This window comes from Heliangelus exortis, chromosome 9 (assembly GCF_036169615.1).
Source record: "Heliangelus exortis chromosome 9, bHelExo1.hap1, whole genome shotgun sequence".
NCBI lineage: Eukaryota > Metazoa > Chordata > Aves > Apodiformes > Trochilidae > Heliangelus > Heliangelus exortis.
The window spans coordinates 13,814,075-13,833,023 of NC_092430.1; the positions used below are offsets into that span (position 1 = coordinate 13,814,075).

An 18,949-nucleotide genomic window follows, 5' to 3' on the forward strand; every position below is an offset into this window, starting at 1 on the left:
TATAGCATTCTATCATGTAAAAGCTGTAACTGTAGTATTACTTCTTGCCCTGACACAGTATCCTAGTGCTCTTTAAGACAAAAATACCCAAACCCAATTGCTCCCCTGATAAGAGACCAAGTACAAAAAGTAAATATTTAAGTAGTGTAATTGTAATGTGCAGTACAAGTTATCTGGTACAATGCTTAAGGTGAAAGCCAAGTCTCTTGAGTGAGCTGAAATAACTATGGCCTGAGGATAACGATTTGTTCAGTGTTGGTAACTTTTTCTGCTCAGTTACTCATACTAAACCTAGTTTTATTGTTCCACAATTGTGACGTTAGACTACATTATCTGCGGGTTTTTTCTGGTCTGGAAGAGGATGCTGGCTTCCAGGTTGTGAACTCTACACAAAAGTGAATTAAAAAAAAAAAAAAAGGATTATGTTGATAGTGATTTGTCTGTTCATTGTTCAAGCAACTTGGCCATTCATCAGAATGTGGGAGCTGCTCTGTTTTCTTTTTTTGCTAAGAGGATCTCAGCCAACATAAAAACTACCGGGTCAATAATGCAGGAAGGTCACTTGGGTGGTCTCCTTGCCCCAACATAAGATCAAGTGCTACATATGTTATTCTTGATGAAAATTTGTCTGACATCCTCAAAATCTTTGAGGTGAAGGTTTAACCTGGTTGTATTCTCAGTTTGGGTTAGGGTAGGGATCACAATTATAATATAGCTTATCTCAAGTTAGCATCTTGGTGATTGCACTAATCATTTCTTTGTTTAATGACAAAGTGCATAAATGGTTCAGAAAGCAGAAGATGTTTGTCACAAAATACTGATGGCTTTCATATCAGACTCTACAGTACCATGGGAGCTAAGGTGATGACTTCAGCACAGCACTAGGGATGGAAACCCATCAGAGACAGACACCGATCTATTGCATAAGTGGAAACAATTGATTTCGCCTTGTGAGATGGGACCATATTTCTTCAGTTCTGCTTTGTGCAGAAAATCTTTTGCTTTCTTGTGCCTCTCAATGAAACAACCAGAGTGGGGTTTTGTTGTTTGTTTTGGGCTTTTTGGGTTTTTCTGCTCAAACCACAAAACACATAATTTGCTGGGGTTCTAACTAATTATGTTTAGTTGCTGCACTTTCTGCCCTCATGCAGCCTTCTTTCTTCAAATAAGTGTGGACTCTCAGATAGCAACAAAAAAGAAAAAAATCTATAGCGTAGATTTTCTCAGTGGCCAATCAGATGCTCTGTAGACTTGGATTTTAACTTTGGAAATATTTGTTTCTTAACACTGAACTAAGCTCAGTGTGTTTCATGTTTACATGGTGGTGTAAAACACTTCCACTTTGTCAATTTTTACTTTTTAGCTGGTGAAGCTTTGTATTGCAATGATTGATACTGGGAAAGCATTCTGCACAGCCAACAAGCAGTTCATGAATGGAATTAGAGACCTTGCACAGTATTCCTGTAAAGATGCATTGGTTGAGGTAAGTTCTTAAGGAGATGAAAATGGAAGAGAAAAGCATAATTTCATAAGGGTAAAATTGCCTCTGGCAAGAGAAGGAGCTGAAGTTGATACTATTACCTGCCTTTTTACTCCTTTTTATTTAAGATGCTTTGAGTGAGCTTGTTTTGACTGTGATGCTTTGCAAGTACGTATGCTGTTTAGTTTCAGCTTTAAACTGCAATGGCAAGAGATTTCCAATTCCAGAAAATACGTATTAGGTTAGGAATAGTCAACCTGGGAGGAGTGGAGAAGGGTTGAAGCTGTGAAGTCGTGTTTTCTTTGCTAAATGAAGGTGATCTGGTCATGGTACCCTAAGAGCCAGTTTTCTGCAACTAAATTCCCTGAGTTGATCTCAGGTTCTGGAACTGGCCCTTTAATACAAAGAAATTTACTTTTTTTAAATGTAAACAGTCCACTTTGGTGTAGACTCAGAGTGATGTCTTATTAGGCCAAATTGGAACACATAGTATTTCCTGCCTATTTTACTTGGAAATTAGGTATGATATTGTGTAATATGCAGTTAGTAATTATGTGCATGTTTCTGTGTATATCATCTATATTTAATGTCTGTAGTTCCTACAGGAAATCTGTATGTACTGATGACTGCAATATAGGAACCAGTTTTTTTGAGTACTATTATTAAACATTAGTAAATACTAAGTAGTGTAATATTAAAGATTGTAAATCAATGTGTCAAATTATGCAAATTTTCCATAGTTCAGGCATTTTGGTTAATTTGAATTTTTCCTGCTTTGCTTCAATTTAGTCCTATATATGCAGGCAGGTACCAGGAATGTATTTTTGTTGCCTGCAGCTTCAATAGTTTAATTTGATATTACCCCCTTGTTCTCCTTCTAGCATAATGGTTATAGTTTAATAAGTCATGCTAAGGTAAATCAGTTCCCAAGTTCTTCACTGAAAAGCTGTAAACCTCCAAAGTGTTGCTTTTATGCTGTGTATTCGGCTGGGCTTAACTTAAACCAATTTGTTTTCCTTTTTTGCAGACCAGTTTGACCAAGTTCTCTGACACGTTACAGGAAATGATCAATTATCACAATGTAAGTATTTCTAGCTTATGAAATATGACACTGATACCTTGCCTCCAGTTATATTTGGAACAGAATAATGATGAAGCTTTTCTTGTTGATAGTATTTGCAATATCAGGGTTTTAATGGTATTACATGCCTCTCATTCTATACTTGTAGGTATTTTATCTATATTTTGTCTATGAAATATTTATGAATATCCCTTTTGCTGCAGACTTTTCTATCTTTTGTTTAGAATTTTTAAGCTTTGCTAGCTTATGAGCTCAGTGTCAGATCTGTTCCTGACCAGTTTGGCAGGAGACTCATTGCAAGTGAGAAAAAGGTAGAGGAAGAAAGGAGAGCAAGGCATCCTCTGGAGGAAGGAGGGAAGCGGTAGGAGATGGTCCCACTGAGACCCAGGTGACTGTCAGTTTTGTTATATGAGGCTTTGCCACATATGAGGCTGGGAACCAGACTAATGCAGCATTTTCACTGATCCAGGAGTGGGGGAGTAGCTTTAAGTAGCTTATGGCAAGTAGCAGTTTTCTTAGACTTGGACTGTGTGAAAGGTTGTGTGTTGGAAAGGCTGTAAATCTAGTCAGATCATGGGCTGGGTACTTTTTTCTGGTCTTCTCGGGAAAGTGTATGTGTATGTCTTTTTCTGCCTAGCAATTTTTCCTCTTCATTACTGTATGCAAAATTACAAGGCTCATGTATCTGGGAGTCCACTAATCAGTTGAGTTCCCATCTGCTTATACTCCTTCAGTACTACTCTTGATTGGTGCACTCCTTGGGCACTGGCAAGCTTAAATGTCAGTAGTGGGAGTAGTCCTAGCATGACTTCCAGTTCTTTATTTTAGTTGTCTGTTTTTCTGGTTTCTCAAAGTGGGATTACAAACAGGATCTTCCAGTTGCTACTGTTAGATATTGGACAGTTCAGGCTGGAGGGTCCTCAGGACATGTCTGGTTCAACTGCCTGCCTAAATACGGATCAGCTCTGAGGATAGAGAAGGTTCCTTGGGGCTTTATGACATTGGGTGTTGAAAACCTCAAAAAAAATGGAGGCTGGGTGGAGGATATGGTGCCACTGTTAATGAGTGATTTAAACTTGATAATCTCTTCCATTCCTCAGTCTTTCTAGAAAAGAGAAACAATCTGGTAAGGGTTTTGTTGTCAGTAGTTGACATTGCACAGCTTTTCATCTTGTGAATAGAAAAACATAAAATGAGAACATTTAAAGAAAACATTTGACCTTAAACTTGGAGTTCTTGACTTTCTTTTTCAGTAAAACTTTTTAACATGTGAAGATATTTACCTTTTGGACAAGATTATGTTCAGTTGGTCCAGCTACTACTTCCTTGTGTTCTTTCACCTCTGTTTTTTTTTGTGATTGTGCCTTGTATGTTTCCTTAATGCAGAGTGGAGAGTGTAGAGCAATTGGAAATTCAGGCATCATTTGTGGCCTGCACAATGATGAGTGTTAAAAGGATCTTTCCCATATCCATTGACCTTTTCCATTCTGTTCTAAAATTCAAAGGGCAGATATGAAGCTGAATGAATGTGCTTTTTCATTCTTCAGTTATAATTTCTGAGGTCATGAGAAAAATTACAAGTTGTCTAACATTCAGGTATGCTTTGGCCTTGGAAGCTTGAATTTCTCAAATTTTACCATTTGAATGAGAAGATTATGTTCTGGCCCCTCCTCCAAATCATAAGAAATTTTAGAAGCATGCTTAATCTTGGAAAAAGAATCAGCCCTTCTTCTTAGCAGTTCCACAGTGGGAGTTTTTCTACAAGCATATTACATAAAGGAGATTATACTAATTATTCTAATTAGTAGTTGTGCTAATTACTGATCTATATTTTCAGCATTAATTTCAGTCTGTTTTTTACCAGAAACTAACATCATGCTCTTTCTATGGTTTCATTTATATTTTATTTGTCAATTAATTGTGAAAGTCTGTAGGAATCTACAGAAGTAATTTTACATTCAAAGTTATTTCTTCAAGGCTGTGTTTGTATAGTAATATTCTTGACTGTTTCATAATCTTATTAAAAAACTTTCTATGATAGTAGGCATGTCTTACATTTTTAGGCTGAGACTGAGATGTCAGGAGCTCTTCTCTCCTTATAACCACAGTTTGAAAGGAAAGACTTATTGTGTTATTTTCATTTTATTCCTTATTTATCTTGTATTTCAGAACCGTTTTGAAAGTATTTTGGTTTTATATTAGAAACCTATTGGTTTAATATTTCTTATCTAATTCTGCATAATAACAATGTCTCTTTCTGAAATGAGTAGTTATGAATACTGCTAAGTTATTGACTTAAGTTATTAACTATGCTTTTCTTTCAGATACTGTTTGACCAAACCCAAAGATCAATCAAAGCACAGCTTCAAACTTTTGTTAAAGAGTAAGTTAATTTGCAGTTATAGTGGGGGAACTACAGGTAAAATAGAATTGAAAACCATCTGATCCAAATGGGTTGGTTAATCTTTATTGAAAATTTCTAGACATAAATTGACAAGTTTGTATTGAAGCTTGTAAAAAAGAAAATCACCCCAAATCAATGAGGTTTTAGATCCAGCTGCAGAAATATAGAAATAGTGTGAGTTAATTGTATGTTGCCATTGTCTAAGCTTAGGGGAAAAGGCTGCTTATCAAAGCCTTCCCCCTGTAAGCATAAGAGGCTTTTTTTTAACATTTCAATTTCATCCTTTCCTCAAGAGAAAGACAGAGAATCTGCTATCATACTTAGTAGGATTTCCATTTGATTCAAGTAATTATTAAAGAATATGAAAGGAAAGCAACTAGGTGTAACAGTCATGAGCATAGTCTGTCTAGTGTATCTTTAAACACTCTTCACAGTGTTTAATACTTTGGAATTAATTTGTTATCCATCTTTGTCTTTAGAGACATTAGGAAATTTAAAGATGCAAAGAAACAGTTTGAAAAAGTTAGTGAAGAAAAAGAGAATGCTCTAGTAAAAAATGCCCAAGTTCAAAGAAATAAGCAACATGAAGTAGAGGAAGCAACCAATATTCTGACTGCTACACGAAAATGTTTTCGACACATAGCTCTGGATTATGTTCTTCAGGTAAGTGCAGCTATAAGTTATTTTTCAAAACCATCTGCTAGGTATAGTTGATATCTGTCCTTGAGAAGGTCATGCTGTAAGCTTCTTGGAAGCTCTCAAGATACAGTGAAAAAGGAATAACTTTGTCTGCAAGTAATTTATTTTTAATGAAACCTGAGCAAAATTAATTCACTTGATGCATTCTTATTGCTTAATGTTTTGCTATTCAGTGCTGTTGCTGTGATGACAATTCAGTTTTCAATGTGAACATTAATTTTGGGAAAGCAGTATTTGCTTGATACTTAGGTTAAATGTATTTGGTGAGTTGGCTGTGCTCTAGTTCCTTACATACTTGAAGTAAAAACTGTAGCCTAGCTGAGGAAGTACAAACTTCCTGAATAATTCTAATACAGAATGTTGGTCAACTGTTTGCTTTGAGTTTTATTTAACAAATCCTACTTGTCTAGAAGCTTAGTTTGGTACCATGCCACAGGGGAAATAAAGAACATAACTACTCGTCTGCTTTTTGTTCTGGATCTCCGATAAAATTGTTGAGAGGTGTCCTTTGTCCTAGCACTTTGAATCTTAAGAAATAATAATACATTTTTCTATCATTATTTAAGATCTGTTTCATACTTTGCCACAACCACAGCAAAACAGGCTTATTGCAACTCGGATGGAGTGAGGGGTTGGGTGCACCTGAATGGATCTGAGGTTCTCCTATGAACAAACAGAGAATAACAGCTTAAAATCATGTTGGTTTTCTATTAGACATTATCCTCTGTATTTGTGACAGTCCAGTCAGTTATTTAACATTCAGATAACTGTTCTGTAGCCTGCATGTGTTATCTGTCAAGTGGAATTGGATCTGATCAGCCCAGGCACATGCATAGATCTAGTGGTCAGTGGTCAACACTTGACTTGTGCCTTTTGAACACTAAGGACAATGTTCATTTCATTGTTTGAAAAGTCATGTGAATTATGTTCCACTTGATTATTTGTATTAACATAAAGTAGTAATGGGGTTAGGGAGTGAAGCTGGCAGTTGTTACTATAGGCCAGTTCCTTGTCTGTGCATTGAACTGCAGATTGTTTGCCTCCTGGAATTTGTACGCTCAAAGTATGAGCTTATTTTGAACAAGTAAAATGCATTTAAGGTAACAGGGAAATGTTTCAGCATCACTTAATGGAGACAAAAATTAATTCAGCTTTAGGAATTCTTTCTACCTGGGTGACTCGTCTGAAAAAGAGACTTCACAAGTATGTTCTCTCTGTTATTATGTTAGCTCTGAACTCTATTTTTTTGTTTGTTTTTTTCTCACAAGCCCAAGGTTTATTTTATATAAACAAATTTAACTATTTTGGCTGCAGAAGGTTTTCAAAAATACGAACTGTTTAGGTTTTATAGGTACAATCTGGTTTTGATTATAGCTTCAGTAAGTTTGTTTATTTTGCTGGAATTTTAAACTGACAGAGGTGTTAAATTACAGAATCAAGTATGTTTCAGCTAAATGGGGCTTTTAAAGTAAAAGCTGTAGTTCTGGATAACAGCCTTAAAGATTAGGGGACAAAGAGGATAGAGGAGCTATCCTCGTTTGAATACGAAAAATCAGATATTTTTTCTGTGTAGTGTTGAATTCTTGAAGTTCTAGGGTAACACCATTGGTCAGTGACTTAAGTGAAGTTGGATATGCAAATATCTATAAAAATTACTTGTTGAAGCTATTATGATCTTGCTTGTTCTAAAGTCTGGGGTAAATCCCAGTTTGGGTACACTTCAGCCAAAGTCAGTCTGAGGGGAAAAATAAACAATCTATGTCCTTTCCTCTCCTTGGAAGGAGACAGCAGCTGTGCTGGGTGCAGCTTCTTCAAGAAACTGGTGGGCTGGGTTAGTTCATAACTGTCAGAGTATTTGAAACATCTTGAATTCAGTCTCTTGGAAATTGGTGCCAATTTTCTTTGCTTGAAAGATGTATTGTATTACTTCTAGCTAGCACATGATGGCTTGTATTTACCCTTCTAATAAAAAAGAAAGTTGACCATCACTGGGAAATTCTAGCTTCACAAGCTTTCTGATTCCATCACTTGAACATCATGACAAAATTAGCATGCATCTTCTTTTAAAAGAAGTGCTTTGTGAAGTCTGATATTGAATTCTGTTCTTCCAGTGGTTTGGCTTTGATATGGTTGGTTGGTAGTAATTTGAAGCTTAATCCTGTAGAGATCATTTGGATAAAATAAGTTGCACTTTTTTTCTAGATCAACGTTCTTCAGTCTAAAAGGAGAGCAGAAATCTTAAAATCGGTAAGACTTTATTCTTCTGTGTAGAAAATAGTTAAATAATCTGAAATAAAAAATGTGCCTGCAAAACAGTGTATTAAAAATTTAGTCCTTCCACTTATCAAAATATTACCAGTGCATTTGGTGCTTTGGTGACAGTCAGTTTGGTCTCTACTATAACTGGGCATAGATGCCTAACTGGTTTTGGCAATCCTTGTGGTTCAGATTTGAACACTTCAATGTTTGCACTAATGTTGACTTTTGGTATGTGTTTCATGGTTAAAATAGAACTTTGCCAAGAATTCTGCTGTTTAGGTTTGTTGTATTAATTTATAAACAGTAAATACTTACAGTCTATTATCAGATGGATTCAGCTTTTTGTACAAAAATGGTGGCTTTATGTAAATAGCCTGTTGTAATAGCAGATACCAAACCAAAGCATATTGTATTTCTGATTAATATCCAGTGATATCTGCATGCTGATTCTCTTCTGATTGTATTCCCTTTTCTGCTTATTATCTCTGTGGAACATATAGTGAGGTAGAGAGTGCCAAATTAAATGGCACTTTTCTTTCAAAATTCTAAAGTTGCACTCCCATAACTTCCTGAATTCCTTGAAATAACAAAAACTTCAGCTGCTCTTCATCTTCCCAACTGGTTTTCTTTTTTAAGACTGAACAGTCTTCTCAACTGTGTTAATAAAAGTTATGATTTTGTATCATAAGTAAACATATGCTGTAGCCACTCACTAACTTATGTCCTAGTTAAACAGGATGTAAGAAATTTCAGGTCACATGAACTAATTTTCTTCTGAAGTAGATTTTGTTTTTTTAATGGAGTTAATCCTGTCAACTGATTTGAAATTTTTTGGACTTGATTCTTTGTTGCCTTTATCATAGATGTCCATTTACATTAGAAGCTCTATGAGATTGATGTAAAATTGCCAGAACACAGTAGAACAGAAATTAATGCTAGAATTGGTTTTGTTCACATGGATTAGTTGTGATATATTTGTCATAACTGAAATATCTGTCCTTTTAAAAATACACTTCTCTCTTTCTAGATGTTATCATTTATGTATGCACACCTGGCTTTTTTCCATCAAGGCTATGATCTTTTTAGTGAACTTGAACCCTACATGAAAGATCTTGGTGCACAGGTAATGAGTTACTTCAACTGTTCGTAACTATTTGCTGAAACGGATGAAAACTTGATATATGCATACATGTCAGATATGTTTATTCACCAAAAAGGGAGCTGCAGTGATAAATGTAAAGTATAAAAATAAACTGTAAGTGGTTTGAATAACAACAGAAACTGGGAGTTCTGTTTACTGAAGTTAATGGTAACATTAGGATTTACATATTGTAGTGCTATTTGAGGTTCTCTCGGGTATTTGAAGTCTGGATTGATTTGTTTTAAATTTTTGTATGTATGACCCATATTATAAATATTTTTAACAATAAAAGTAAGATTTTTTTTCCTTCTACTTGTATATATTATTTACTGCATGAATTATGCAGGGTGCCAAAAATAAAATTTGTTAGCAACTTCAGACCATAAAACAGAAGTCTGATTTTAATAAGCAGCGGAAAACTGAGATTGCACATGCCCAGTTTTCTTGTTTAAGAGCACACTGTTGCAACTTTGGAGTTTTCAGTGAGGGTCTCACAAAAAAGGTTATGTGGACCACAGCCAACTGCACACAGTAGGCATTGAAAATGGTTATGCAAAATAGATGAAGAACATGCAGTGTTCAGCTGAAGATGGCTGCGGTGCAGGAAGAAGACTAGGCAGTGTCTTGAGTTGTTTTCAGTGCAAGTTAAGTGGTCCTGGAAATAATTTTGCAACACCCTTTTTTTGCCTCTATCAGAGGACTTTCAGCAACTGTACACTGACTGCAAACCTCTCTATTGAGAGACTTCCGAACCTAATCTCCAAAACTAAACCAACCCAAATTCTATGTGTCTTTCCAGGTACAAATCAAAGAAATGACAGTAAACATTTATTTGCATTCCTCTCAAGTAGTTGTCACTGAATGTCTGAGAAATTACATTGTTCTGAGATGAGTATTCCTGTTGTCATCTTTGTCTCTCAACCTGCTTCTCTACCTGTGCAATAAAGCAGATAGGGAATGGTAGAAAATAACTCCAACCTAAATAGTTATTTTTCTGCTAAACTGGCCTCCACTCAGGTTCCTATGGGTCTTAATTGTACAAACATATGTGAGGGAGTGTGTGTATGCATGTGGCAAGCAAGTGATCGAGCTGATGAGCCAGGCTGCTTGAGCTGGGGCTGCCAGCAAGAAGGGAAGTGACTACAGCTACAGCCTTCGTGTCTGGTGTCACAGTGGTACTTGAAAGGTTCAGGTGCAGGTGACTCTGTCCTTAGTTATGCCTTTTGTTCTTTCACCTCCTTCTGTATTGGGTTGTAATTGTTGAACCATAGTGTTTTAATAGCATAGAATGTGTGTCCTGGAGTTTTGGATAGAGATAGGGAGAGGAGACAAAAAGTATACAAATTGGTAGTGGCTTATGCTACCAGCTAGGTGTTACTGTTTCAATTTCATAGAGATTATTTGAGCAAGAAACCCAAGGTTATTTTTTAATGGCTGTTCATTCTTTTATTTGATCTGGTAAGGAGCACTGTGTAGCATTCATTTTGGTCCTGGTATCATAGCAACTGAAGGAGTTAAATTTAGAAAATCTGAACCTGAGAATGTTTAAAATATATTGCACTTGGAGATAGACTGAAGACCCTAAAGTTAAACAACTTGCTGAATTATTCTGTTGTGGCAGACCTTGGCATGTAAGTAATGGATATTTTTGTGTGACGGAAATGCTTGTAAACAGCTTAAAGTTTAACAGTCAATGGCTTTGTGGTTTGTATTGGTTGAAGCTTCTGCCTTTAGCAGGTCAGACAGAAATTATGTTGTGACATAAAACAGGGATTTACTATCTTTTTCTGATAATACTGTTGGATTCCTTCTGTTGGTTAGTAAGTTTTAATTCCCAGGTAATTTTTGAGTATGATCTTAATCGTGAGTTTTAACAGCACCTGAAGATTGAAGTTGAAGCAATCTTAAATAATATAGTGATCCTAACATTTTTAAATGTTTTGCATTTTCAAAATAACTGGTTTACATGACAGAACCAGATTAAGCAGGGTAAGATTATTGTAGGGTAATCTTAATAGCACACAAGCATAATATAATCCTTTGCATGGAAATTACTGTATTGGGCACTTTTCATGTGAAATGCACTCTTAGCTTAAAAAGAAACTACTTGAATTTTCATTCTGAGATGACTACTCAAAAAGCTGAGTTTTAGTCTTAGTTCTCTACAGAATACAACCTGTAGCACTATATCTTTGTAAAAATATATTTACCAGTAAATGCAGTATTTTGAAAACCTAACTTTTTGAAGACTACTCACTAGTGGTATAATGACTGGGATATTCCTAGTTTAGTTATGAGATTGTCCACATCTCTTGGTAGTTGTATGCTGATGGTCTTTTTTGTTTAAGACAGTTGATGTATTGTTTACGTGAGTGAAAAGAAGAAACTCTGGTCTGAGTTTGGACACTGGAATGATTTCATGCTGTCTTGATAGTTAGAAAAGTGAATAGTGAAATGAGATGGTGTTAGGAACTTCCTTTTGGCACTTATGTTGTGGTAAATGTATCCTCAAAGGCTTCTATTTAGATAAGTGATAATCACCCTTAACATGGCTACTTTCTCTTCTGTCTAGCAAAAAGGAGGTTGGAGGAAGATTTTTTTTGTGTGTGCAGATTGCCGAGTGTGATTTTAGTAAGAAACTTCATTCCTATAAAGTCTGGATCAGCAGTTGGACCAGTTCTCATCTTTATCACAACAGAACTTTTTTTCCAAGGTTCTTGGCGTGAAACAGTCCTTGAGTACAATGACAGTCCAGTCTCTGTTTTAGAGACTCTTGCATAATTTTAAAGTCATAGCTATGTACATATGACGTGTGGACACTTAAGTCTTTAATGTGTCCATATTCACAGTACCTGTAAGGCATGGAAGTTCTGGTATAGTCATTGGAGCCAGAGAAAAAGTGTGTGGGGAAACAAACTAAGAACTGGATCCAGATGTCCCAACTCTCTTATGGCTTGTTAATTGTTGGAGACTGTCTCCAGGTATAAGAGCCAGTTATTATCCCCTTTTTCTCTCGTGTCATTTCAAGCAGGGGAAATACAACGGTGGGGCCACAGTTGGCTCTTGATTGTGGTTAGGAGAGTGGGTGGAGGCAATCCTATTTGTGTGTGAATTAGAGGTTCTGTTAGTCATACTGTGCCCTCTGCCACGTGGCTGACTTCAGCTGGAAAACAGCTGTTGCACACTGTTCCTGGCCTCCTTGTTCCAGGCCTGGAGTAAAATAAGGTCTATCCCACAGATCTGAGGCTGTGAGCTGCCTGCTGTTTTCAGCACAGCATAGGAAATCAGTGGGATGCTGTGGCTGGGGTTAACAGCAGTCTAAGGTTACCTGCTGGATAAGGGAGGAGCTCATCAGATTCCATAGTGTCACCAAGCTAACTTTTCAGCTGTCTTTTCAGGCAGCATCTGCTAATCCACTTTACCATTTTCTATTTAACCATCTGGGAAAAAGTTGAGGGACAAACAAACAAACAAACAGAAAAACAACCCAAACCAAAAGCCTTACAGTTTTACAGGCTATATTACATTTCCTGCCTTTTTTTTTTCCTTTTGGTTTTAAAAGGAAAAAGGTTTTATGTGGTACTATAGATGTGCTTGCAGCTCATTTTTGGTAGTGTCTTTTTATTCACAGTCTTTAAAAGGATGTTAACTTAAATTCTTCCTGTCGTGACAGTTTCTTTTGCAAAATCATGTTGTGATTTCTGCAGATAGAAACTGTTTCAGTATCTGTGCCTAAGATTTAAGGAATCTTGTTCAAATACTGCTGGTGACCTGATCAAAACTATCAATAAAAAAGCCTGGTTCGGGCAGTTCCCTGCCTTGTGGAGGGGAAAAATCCCTAGCATTTGCTCCTTCTCTTTTTTTGCTGCTGCACAGGCCAGGCAGCCAGCAGGAGCAGCTAAACCATGAGTCATTCTCTTCAGAGACTGAGCACCAATGCGGTACAGAGTCGCATATGCTTGGCACCATGCTGTTCTTTGAGACATCTCTTCTAAGGCTCACAAGAAATGTACACCTTTCATAGGGGTTAATTCAGGATGGTAGTGCAAGTGCTGTAAACCAGACTTCAGTGGTTATTCAAGGTAAACACTTTGTGACCAGCAAAGTAATTTTACTATGCAAATAAAACCCAAGTCATGCAATGTCTAGACATAATGTGTTCTTTATGAAATCTACCAAGCCAAATTTCTCTTTAGATAAAGATCCAATTTTCTGTTTCTCTTTACAGCTGGATCAGTTGGCTGTAGATGCTGCAAAGGAGAAGAGAGATATGGAGCAAAGGCACTCCACTATTCAACAAAAGGTACTTCACAGGATGTAAAAGGCAGACTGTACACACGTTTTTGTATCTCTGGCATCTCTCCACAGCAGTGCATCTCTGCATTGGAACTGTGAGGGCTGGTACCTTTAGTGCAGAGAAATAGACTTACACATCATGAACGATAGCATTGGATTGCAGATATAAATTTTGTATTACAGAACATAATATTATGCTTAATTTTCAATGAAGCATAAGTAGAACATTATCATGTATGTGCATGCTGGAACTCTACATTTCATTAGAACTCTTAATTCCTATTACATCTTGGATTCAATACAGATGGGAAAGTTTATCTTTCCTTCCTGTGTGTTTATAGTAGAGGTGTACACACTGTACAGTCCTTCGGTCATTCATATGTATCACTTTCTTTCTGGACCATGACAAATACAAGTGCAGCACTTGGAGGTAGTGTGGTAGGTGCTATTGCATGTGAAGAATAGAAGTAAAGTTTTGCAAATGCTGTCTAATGTGTGGTGTTCAACAAATACGAAAGTGGTAATGTTAAATTGCTGGTTTTTCCTGAAAGTTGGTATATGCAACAATTCTTTTTTTTTTTTTTTGCTTGTTGACAAAAATGGAAATACTTCATGTTATGGGGAGAATGATGTTAGTTTGGAGGTTTCCGAAGCTCAAGGCCACTATTGGTTTTGCAGGTATAATGCCAAAAGTTAAAAATATTTCCACTGAACTCTCTGGTAGTCTAATGCTGCAGGTGCTTTTGAAAGGGCTAGGTACCAGTTGAAAGGTATTGCAGCACTTGTTACTCTCATTCAAATACATTCTTTATCTGTTCAGGCAGCATAAAATTTAAAAAAGCTTAATGTAAATGAAATCTGAAGAACAAATAAATTCAGGAATGAAAACATGCTAATATGCTAATTTAGGTAGCTTTAGTAGGAGTAAATAATGTGAAAAGGTAAAAATTTTGGTTGCTGAAAATTCCTGCAGGAGTTGGTGGGATGGGAGCATTGGTGGGATTAACAGCATTAGGATTGGTGTTAGTGTGACATTGAGCAGACAGGTTATGGGTTCTAGGGCAGCACTTGATGTGCTGAATTTGAGGGCAGACAGGAGATAAGAGTGAGGAGAGGGGAAGAAAGAAGGGAGATAGGAAAGAGATGAAACTTGAGAATTAATGTTGATGTTCAAGTGTTCATTTGTGTGGGCTTAGTAGGCCTAGTTTCAGGGGTGGGCAGTAGCTGAGGGTTTTACTGTTAAAACAGCAGTGAAGAATGTAAATCATGGGCAATTATCTTGTAATCAGCTATAGAGATAATAACTTGTTACTGTGAATTATGGTCATTGCTGTTGTCAGTAGTGTTTATGGTCTCTGCTTTTATTTCAAATGCTGCCTAAGGCTGCTTTACAGGTAAACTTTCTAATTATATCAATGGTTATTGAAATTTGTAAGCAACATGAAACTTTGAGCTCTGCATGTAATATAAACATTGTTGGTTTCTAGTACAAATGGTGGTCATCATAAGGTTATTTATATATTGTCATTCAGTTAAAATCAGGAACAATTTTGTGCCATCTCAAAATATAATCAGGGCATTCAGGTTGTGTTGTATGTTGTTTAGCTAAACTTCTGTGCTTCAAGTTGTGTATGCTGTCTCCTGTCTTTATTGGTGAGGTCATGGATGCATTGTTTTGTGCTGATGATGCCTGGAATAATGCATTTAGGCTTTGCAGGGCATGTTTTGTTGGAGATTCCTTAGAGCTTATAAAATAATTTTCTTGATTTCTTACTCAAATTGTCTTTTTTATATACCTCCTACTTGATTTTTCCCAACCTCTTCACCAAATTTGTTTCCAGCTCATCAGGATTTCATAATCTTTAACTGATTTATGCCTTGGATCTTGTGCTCTGTATCATTGTTTGTCATTGGGTCAACTTGACCAGGACTGTAATCTTGTTGTCTGTTCTCTTTTCATGGCTTATATTGCTTTCAACTGGGCTGCCTCCTAGGCATATGTTCCCAAGTCTTCCAGTGCCAAATCCTTCCATGTTTTGTAACTACTGAAATTCCTGCTTTTTGTGTTTAATATTCCATGAAACATATATGAATTTAATATACTGAAGTTTTAATCTAATGCTTCAGAATGATGCCTTTCTTCATTGTGTGGATAAAGAACAGTTCCTTTTCTGAAATGTATAGGTAAGTGCACATGTGCACACACCTACCCACCCACTACCTATGTTTGCATATATGTGCATATGCATGCAGAATAATTGCACTAATTTAATATCTCATCTCACTTTATAGTCATCATCCAATTTAATTAGGCTGTTGTCTGAGAGACTAATACAGAAGTCATGGAAGGGCTTGGTCACCACTATTTCTTTTTCAGGAGAAATGACGTTAGGTCTTTTTGGTGGTTTTTTTTTTGGTTCTATGTTCTATTTACTCAGTAGTTAACCAGGAATCATTTTTTTATAGTGAGAAATTATTTTTCTGTACTAGTCTGTAGAAATACATCGTTTGAATTAATCTAGAAATTTAATTTCAATTTTGGGCATTTTAAAGGGGAAAGATTCATGACAAAAGGGTGATGTCACAGTGTCACTATCACTTAAGACTTGTAACTCTTGTTTTGCAAGCAGTTTGCAGTCCATTGCTGTAGTAAAAAGTTGAAGTAGGACAATTTTAAATTGCTTGGACCCATAAAGAACATTGTGGCTTTTCAGCTTTGTGATGAAGCTAGTATTTCATTCTAACATGCATTCTATGTTTGTCTTGAATTTCACATAGTTTTGTTGTATCCAACTCCCCTTTTAATTAAAAAGAAAAACCTTCATCTGAAGAACTGCTCAGTAAACAGCTGGAGTGAGAAAGATTTTTGAAAAATTTTAACATTTTGAGTAAACAAGGTGATAAGGAAACCAGATGCTACCACAATCATAAAGCAGGCATAAACCAGAGCTGCAGTTGAGGAGTCATACAAACTAATTTCTGTCTCAAAAACCCAAGATGTGCCTGTATTTCAAGTGACTTGTATGCTCAGTGACTATTTTGCATTCTTTCACTTTGCCTTGGACTGTAAACTTTGTTATTTGTGTCTGTTGTTGTGTTAAGCCCTTCCTCAAGGGACTGTCAACTTAAGCATGACTAACACCTCTCCTGCTGATTGGACGGGAATGGAAACAACTTTCTAAACAGCAGGGAGGTTGCACAATTATTGTCTCCTGTTTGGTATATCCTGGAGTAAGTTTTTAGATTTAGGGTTTTTTTTTTTTGTTTGATTTGGTTTGGGTTTTTGGGGTATTTTTCCGTACTTAATGCTCCCCTGTTTACCACCTTTTAAAAAACTTTTCATATTCTGCTTCTTGAAAGTAAAACCACTGAAATCAGTGTTGAAATGCTGATACTTACAGTCCTTGGAGATTTACTGGTTAAAATTTCTTCAATAGCTTTCATGGCCTGCTAATTGTCTTCAAAGTTGAAGCAAATTGCTGCTGAAAACTATGGAAGTTTGTTTTAATAACAAGAAAATTATATGTAGAGAAAAGTAAAGCATACAGGCTAGTAAATTATTCCAGTATGTGTGATAAATTGATAAGTTGATATGAAAATTCATTCACTGAAATACTTTCAAGAATATTAAGCTGTGACCTACCAGATTAGTATAAATTTGGGATGTGAAAGTTGTTTTTCCATTGCCAGCTGGTTTGCTATCCCTTATGGATATTTAAAGAAAAAAAAAAAAAGGGCATGAAAGCACCCTGTATGCTTCACTTGTGCAACCCACTTATACTTGTTTTTCTTCTGGTAGCTGTCCAACCTTGAGAGATGTGTATCAGAATAGAAGCCATAAATTTTCCTTCAAATCTGAATGAAATGTGTGATATAGCACTTCAGTTTGATTTTCATAATAATGGTTTAATTTTCTTAGTTCTGATCAGGTGAAACATAATTTAGTCCTAATTATTTCCTAATTAGGAAATCGTTTAAATTTTAGATTTTATCAGCTGCCTCTTTGCTTAAGGAATACAAAATTCTGAATCACAAAGTGGCTGCATTTATTAACATGTGATTGTCTTAGGACACTGGAAAGATATGGATGTCTTTCTCTCCACCCTCTATTTTTTTTGTGATTCACTAAACTTTTCCATGAGCCAAGATAAAAATAAACTATAATGTGACTGATTTTTCTCATTTTCTTTGATTATAAAATAGCTGAAGACTATAAGATCAGACATAGCTTATCTTGTTCCTTTTTTTACTTTTATCCTTTGAATTGAAATGAAGTGTATTTGTTTTTTCATCTTTTCTCTGATGGCAACTTTATCAATGAGGTTTTTATGGATAAAACATATGGAAGCTTTACTCTCTCCCTAGCAGGTAGTCTGATGTGTATCGTTAGGAAAGTATTAAACACTTGTATGTGTACTTCTGTGCCTTTGCTCTATTTAGGTGGAAATCAGTCAGTGAAGCCAATGAAAATGGCTCTACATGCACTTTGTGAGGAAAGCTCAGAATTCCAGACAATTTGAACTGAGTGTATCATGATAAATGATCCAAAAGGAGTTATCTTGTCATGGTTGTAAATGTCTTCACTGGAAAGGACAGCTGGGTTTTCCACAGCAGTTCTCCAGACCTGAGGGAAAATGTGATTGCATGGTAGTTTGGGCAGAAAAGACTGAGGGAATGCATATTGTCTTTTACCAGACAAGGAGTTGCAGGCATCACTAAGGCAGGAAAATGGAAATCTTTAGCAGGTTTCATTATGTTTGGGAGCTGGTAAGTTAGAGCAATTAATTTCCCCAGGGGAGGGGTGGGGGCTGAGGAGGGGGAGGGCTGGGGAGGAGGGGGCATGTGACATCAGCATGTCCAAGTTTGTACTTTTAGGGTTTTTTCCTTTTGGGTGTTTTTGTTTGGTTGGTTGGTTGGTGAATTTTTTGTTTTTGTTTGTTTTTTGGATGGGATAAGAAAAAAATAAACCAGAAGGGACTTAGAGCACTTGAAGAATGTTTGTGTATGCCATATAAGTTGTCAAATACTAAGTTAAAGTTGTACTCTGACATTTGGCTATGTTTGCTTACATGGAGACATTAATGTTCAGCATGTTCTGATCTATAAAGGAGGTAGAAAATAAAAATCATTAAATGCTGGATAAGAAATGCACAAATTTGTGATTTTTTTAGCAGCTTTTATTTTCAATCTGTATGTTTATTCAATCAGTGTATGTTAATGATACAATAGGGCCATTTTCTGTGGTCCTTTTTTATACTGATCTTCTGCCACTGAATTATTAAAAATCTACCTAAAGTTAACACTTCAAATTTAGCAAATCTCTTCATTTACTGTAACTATAGAATTTTATAGTAATTTTATAGAATTTGGTGCTGTACTGGCCTGGGAGTGTAAAGGGTCTATTTCGGTATATGTAACCATTTCATTGTCTTTAAACTTGGATGGGACCAAACCATCTGCATGTAGAAGAGAAATTGTGTGCAGGCAGGAATATTACTAAGGGCTAATGTATTGGTTTTGAAGCTGATTATTTTTTTTTTGTTATAGCCTTTTTTTTCCCAGAGATGCAGAAAAACTCTTAAAGAGCAA

The 18,949-nt window shown here is 36.1% G+C and overlaps 1 protein-coding gene across 7 annotated transcripts in view; it reads left to right on the forward strand.

Annotated features, from left to right (window-relative positions):
- ACAP2 (ArfGAP with coiled-coil, ankyrin repeat and PH domains 2) overlaps nucleotides 1-18,949 on the forward strand; it is a 62,304-nt gene that overhangs the window by 17,815 nt on the left and 25,540 nt on the right. For all 7 annotated transcript variants that reach the window (XM_071752238.1, XM_071752239.1, XM_071752242.1 and 4 more), the window contains exons 3-9: nucleotides 1,364-1,483; nucleotides 2,508-2,561; nucleotides 4,886-4,944; nucleotides 5,445-5,628; nucleotides 7,867-7,911; nucleotides 8,951-9,046; nucleotides 13,293-13,367. In XM_071752238.1, coding sequence (XP_071608339.1) covers nucleotides 1,364-1,483; nucleotides 2,508-2,561; nucleotides 4,886-4,944; nucleotides 5,445-5,628; nucleotides 7,867-7,911; nucleotides 8,951-9,046; nucleotides 13,293-13,367 — 633 coding nt within the window. The remainder of the gene's footprint in view (nucleotides 1-1,363; nucleotides 1,484-2,507; nucleotides 2,562-4,885; nucleotides 4,945-5,444; nucleotides 5,629-7,866; nucleotides 7,912-8,950; nucleotides 9,047-13,292; nucleotides 13,368-18,949) is intronic.